Here is a 6000-nt window from a genome sequence, read left to right as displayed (position 1 = left end):
CATTTTATAATGGCTCACCAATTTTTTTCTTATTTTTTTTTTCTTACATAATGTTTGATGAAGACTGCATCTCCTCATGTCCATGCTGCTCATTTGTACTCCCTTTCTTCCAGAGCCAAAGGGAGGAGCGTTTGCCCAAGAAAGAAGTACTCCCGCCGCTCGCTGGATATTGGATGGGAAGGAGACAAATCTTTGACCTTGGAAAATGAAGATGTTGCCATGGGAACTGTTAATCCTTCTGTCACTCAAAGAGTGTCTGTCTGGTGAGATGCCAACTTCAAGTCGCCTTTCATGACAAACCTGATATGCATACAGGGAGGGGGTTTGCCTCTTTATAGGTTGTTCTTTTGTTTGGAAGCCAACGATCGCAGTCTCAGAAGGGATTGTAATTTTCTTCGTTTTTTTTTTGTGGGCAAAATCGACCAAAACCTGGCCAAATCTGTAGATTTCACTTCAGGTTTAGGGTCAAGGTTTTTATTTATAATTTGCATTATTTAAAAGCTACAGGATGATAAAGATACAGTGCAGGGAGAGGCAAAAAAAAGATTGCGCTCATGTTAAGCCCACTAGGTTTTTTATTTTAAATCATTTTAAAATATATTGTTATAGAGAACAAAAAAATAAATAAAACAAGACATCACAAAAATTATACTAAACTCGTAAAATAAAATGTTAAAAGCAATTGAGTACTTCACTATCATCACTGCAGATAAAAAACCACAGAGCCAGACATTATAAATGAGTCGGTATGTGTTTGTCATTAGACATGCAGGATGAAATTGTCACACTGTGAGGTGAAGCTGCATCGTATCATTCTAAATATTGACTTTGATAGTAAAGTACTCAATTGTTAACTGAAACTACATTCTAAATGTTCTTTTCAGGTCACCTTTGATAAGCATGATCTACTGGTATAATTACATTTAAAGAAAGGTTAATTAATGTATAGGAGATAATTCACTTAGGTCTTTCTCATGCCTGTCATGTTTTATCACGCAATGTTCTCGCTTTATGCCCAACTGCTGCCAGTTACATGAAATGTGGCAAGCCCTATAAATACCGAAGCTAACTCTTTTCTTAACACAAATGTATTCTGTACTCTATTCCCCTCAACATATAGCCAAGGTGTGGTGAGGTGCTCCTCATCCCAGATCAGCATTGGAGTACATACTATGTGCCAAGAAAGAATGGTTAGGCACATGTTAGAACATGCACATACACATAGCATGCTGTTGATTTCACATAAGTATGCATCCTTAGGGCCAGACCGCTTGGGTTTTTATGGGGGCCGATACAGATTATAGCAAACAAAACAATCTGATACCGATTAATCGCCCAATTAAAATTTTAAATTTTCTCCCAAAAATATATATTGAAAGAAATTACTTTTTTGAACCCTTAACTATATATGTATACAATATATATATATATATATATATATATATATATATATATATATATATATATATGTATATATATAGTGTATATATATACTGTATACTGTATATATATATAAATACTTTGTCAAAAATATATATTGAAAGAAATTACTTTTTTGAACCCTTAACTATATATATATATATATATATATATATATATATATATATAAATACTTTGTCAAAAATATTTAGAGGAACTTTTTCTTTATTGTAATATGCATTGTTTAAAAAGAATAAAGTGTTAAAAATATGTCTAAAGTAACATGGGGCATTTTTAAACTCAGACATTAAGTAATTAAGTATTTTATCTTACTGCAAGTCATTAACAGTCAAGAGTTGACCAATGCCTTTGCTATTGGTTGCAGGGGGGACTGTCAATGTAGAGTAAATTCATACAATGTATTACAACACACCTGCTGCTGCTGCTGCTGCTGCTGCTGCTGCTGCTGCTGCTGCTGTAAATAGCCTATTGCCTTAATACTATTCAAATAGGCCAACTCCAGGGCCGCAATGCATTTCACTAATTACAATTAAAAATTAAATTAAAAATCGTCCATTTTTATTCCGGCCGATGCAGATTATTCTGAGATAATCGGTTAAATCGGTAGGGCTCTAGTCCCCATGAAAACTAATTAGGTGGAATTTGTCTGGCTGTGTGTTCATGTGTGTGTCAGTGTTCAGTCCTGTGTGTGGTGTGTTTACAGGGCACACACCGGACACACACACACACACACACACACACACACACACACACACACACACACACACACACACACACACACACACACACACACACACACACACACACACACACACAACACAAACCACTGGATCTTTTTCCAGGTGCAATAGCCTAACTATTAAGGCTTCATTAATTTGTTTTTCATTTAGAGGACATAGCGACCAGGGTATAACATTTTTTTTGAAAAAAGCAACCTCCCCTCAGAGGCATGGGGGAACACAAGGCCCTTACCTCAGGCAAAGACTCCCACTCTCATTAGGGCCATGATGGTGATGATGTGGGCGGGAGCTCTCTTTGTCCTAGTCAAGGTTAGAGATGTGGCGATGAAAAGGCCTCTCCTCCTCTTCAACTGCACACAATATATAATGATATGTTTTTGAAGAGCAATGGCGACGTGCAGTGTGACACGGTTTCAGAGCAGAGGGGGCGGAGACCAGTGTGTGTCTGTGTGTGTCTGTGTCTCTATTAGAGAAATGTTGGATTTCACGGGAGTAATTAGTGTAACATTGGTTAATTACTCCTGTGAATTGATTGTTGTTGGGCTAGAGCTAAACAAAACAACACGCCTGGCTGAGCAGCACACACACATGCAGACTAGACAACAGCTTTGCAAGGGCCAACTCTAATAATAACATTATCACAACCAGAGTAAAGTAATACTGTGATATTGCAACTCCATGTTAACCAAGTTATCCTGCTCGCATTGAGATCCTGATTAAAATCAAGTATAATTCAATCAGACAAGCCGAGTCACTTGTCGATCTTGCTAATTACTAGTGCTGTCAATCGATTCAATATTTTAATCGATTAATGTCATAGTTAACTCGCGATTAATCGCATTTTTATTTATTCTAGCCTGAATGTCCCTTGATTGTGTCTTGTCCCATTATTTTTTCTCATTGTAATGCTCTTATCACACCCATTCTAATTATGACATTTAAGAAGAAATACACTGAACTACAATGATGTCTACACCATTGTAATGCAGTGTATTTCTTCTAAAATATCATAATTTGCAATTCAGTGCAAATAACAATATTTTTTATTTAAAACCCAAACCATAAAACAACATAGGGTATATAAAACAAATTAGTATTCAGGCTAAATTAAACTGGTTGTTGCAGGCCTAAATGTTTTGGGAGTCTTTCATCCACGGCTTATTTCAGACTGTGTGTTAAAGATTATGCCGGTATTCCCTTCACCAGATTTAAACACCCCTAAATTAATATCAGGACGTTTGTGTGTATATATAGCCTGCCAGGTTCGTTTGTTCCTGGTTTGAACCTGTTCCACTATAAAGTTTATGTGTTCATCGACCCCTGCTCTTTATTTATGGCAAACAAAGACCAAAAGCTGATTTACACAATTCCCAAAAGGTTTTACTTTTCACCAAAAACCTTCACACCATATATTACCTTAAAGGCTCTGGTTTTAAAGCATGTTACCCTTTGACCCCTGCCTATCTACAAATCTCCCCCTGTGTTGATCCCCTAACGACCCTTACAATTGTCTCTTCTAATTTTATCCTAGGTTAAGTCCAGATTTCAGACCTTTATCCTTGATAAGTGTTTAGAAAGGAGGAGATTAGATAATAGGTTTTTAAGTTTTCTGGTGGATGAATACCTCACATTTACCCCTAGCTTCAAAAGACTACCGTTAAGTCCTCACTAAGTCCATACACCTGGATGAGCTTAGGCCAATAGATAAATGCAATTCCCTCCTAATTCAAGGAGTGTGTTTATGGGATGTGTATTCTTTGTTATCAGTAGTGTAGCCGTAGTGTAGGTTTGAATTGCTTACCTCAGAGGCGCCGCGGTCTCTTTAAAGAAAAACCCTAATTAGGTCCTTGTTCCCAACTCTAAACTAAAGATTCAGACTCAAGAGTTATAGCCTTTTCAAGAAATTTTATTTAACCAATACAAAAAGATTATACTTTCACAATAGAAAAAGAAAAAAATAAAATAAAATGAAAGGAAGGAAAATAAGTACCTACACTCCCATTTAAGTGGTTAATATATGTAGAGAAGTATAAGACTTAACTTATGTGTTGTATGTCTTGTGTTCACATTGAATTTAGTTCATGAGTTCTCCTATTTCCAATCCACAAGAGATCAGGAGTATTCTCATCTTCAGGTTTTTTAAAGCTTTACTGTCTACACAACTTCAATAGTTCTGGGTGTTGGCCGACTCTTTCAATCTTGTCATATATATTTGAATATCTTCAAATGCTATGACAAGCTTGATTTTGCGACACAACAATCAGGAAAAGTTGGTTCAACAGTTTATTTGGTTGATCCACAAGAGATCAGGAGTAAAAGTTTGTCCACTGTCTACACAACTTCAATAGTTCTGGGTGTTGGCCGACTCTTTCAATCTTGTCATATATATTTGAATATCTTCAAATGCTATGACAAGCTTGATTTTGCGACACAACAATCAGGAAAAGTTGGTTCAACAGTTTTTCAACCTCAACTCCATGCTATTCTACAACCTGGTTCATCGATTAGTTCCCATCAATAACCCAAATGGTCCCTTACCAAACTTCTCAGAATAGAAAAGGAAGAATTGGTTCCGAGCCTCTTCCCCTTTTTGAAAAGAAAAAATAACTCCCCTCAATTTTTCTAAGTATTTTGCACTCAAAAAGATTCAGAGTGTTTCTTTCGAGTTTTTCTTCTAAGTTTTTCGTCCATGCTAAAAGAACAAAAAAGTGGAACAGTCAACTTCCCCAAAAACCCTCAGCAGCAGCTTCCCCAAAAAAACTAAACTTCTTGCTCAAAACCCTGGCTTTATATAGTCTGAAGACAGAGAGAGTGGGTGTGTGTATTAGGAGGAGAGAGGGTGGGGGTAAAGATGAGGGTGTGTGTGTCCAGCTCAAGGACCCACTGCCCCCCTTGTCTCTCTCACCCCTGACCTGTCCCAGGACAAGCCCAGGCATGCCTTTTCAGAGAGGCCTTAGGAATTCACAATTATGTATATGTTTCAGGATAAAAACTTGAATACAACACTTTTAGTGATTCTACCTTAATATTAAAGGTCACTTGTTACCTTGCCTGTCTTATTAAAAATATCATACTTTTCCCTACGAAAACAAGAAATATACATTTCACATTCTCCTAAGAACAAGATATGTACAATGAAAAGTTGCAATATTCTTGCCTATCTCAACAGTGTGGAGTGGACACACTATGCCTGCGTGCAGTTGGTTGCCATGGCGCTGCTGCAGCCGAGGCTTCAGTCGCCCTTCGTAGCGAAAATTAAAGTGAAAATTAATGACTGGCGGCTGCCACTAACATTCATGCAGGTTTTGGTGTGTGCGCAGGGTTATAAGTAGGGCTTTTGCAAATGACAGGCTTTCTTTTCTGTTCTTTTCCGCGAAGTCCCAGAGTCACAACACGGAAGACGATACTAGTGAAGGTCGCGCAGCTGAGTTAAGAAGTGCGAGGTTCCGGTTTCTGCTTCAAAATAAAAGTCAGAATTGACTTGACGTTTCGCTGTTTTGCCAGTTAAATGATTTTAATGTGAAATTACGCTGTAGAAATGCGAGCCAGGTGTATGGTGTGTGGTGTTTCAGTTGTTCTAACATTACTAGTTGATACAACAGCATGTGAAAAAACCACAACGTTTCCTAGGCCATGATGAGCGTTAATCGCGCGATAAAAAAATTTACGCTGTTAAAATGGGTTTGCGTTAACGCCGTTAATAACGCCTTAAACTGACAGCACTATTAATTACTCTTGCCGAGTATTAGAGCTTAGACGTGTGTTCTGATTATCTGCATGTCCAAAAGTGTGCACACATATCCGCGCTTAAACATTGCAT

At 37.5% G+C, this 6000-nt stretch overlaps 1 protein-coding gene across 1 annotated transcript in view; it reads left to right on the top strand.

Moving 5' to 3' along the window:
* Nucleotides 1-205: 205 nt before the first annotated feature.
* Nucleotides 206-6000, top strand: part of cntn6 (contactin 6) — a gene marked incomplete at both ends in the record, with an annotated part of 77302 nt that continues 71507 nt past the window's right edge. Inside the window, one exon of the mRNA XM_080026765.1 lies at nucleotides 206-263. Within this exon, the coding sequence (XP_079882891.1) occupies nucleotides 206-263 (58 nt within the window). The remainder of the gene's footprint in view (nucleotides 264-6000) is intronic.

Source organism: Ammodytes marinus (genome assembly GCF_949987685.1).
Source record: "Ammodytes marinus genome assembly, chromosome: 4".
Classification (NCBI taxonomy): Eukaryota; Metazoa; Chordata; class Actinopteri; order Uranoscopiformes; family Ammodytidae; genus Ammodytes; species Ammodytes marinus.
This window is presented reverse-complemented; position numbering and strand designations above follow the sequence as displayed.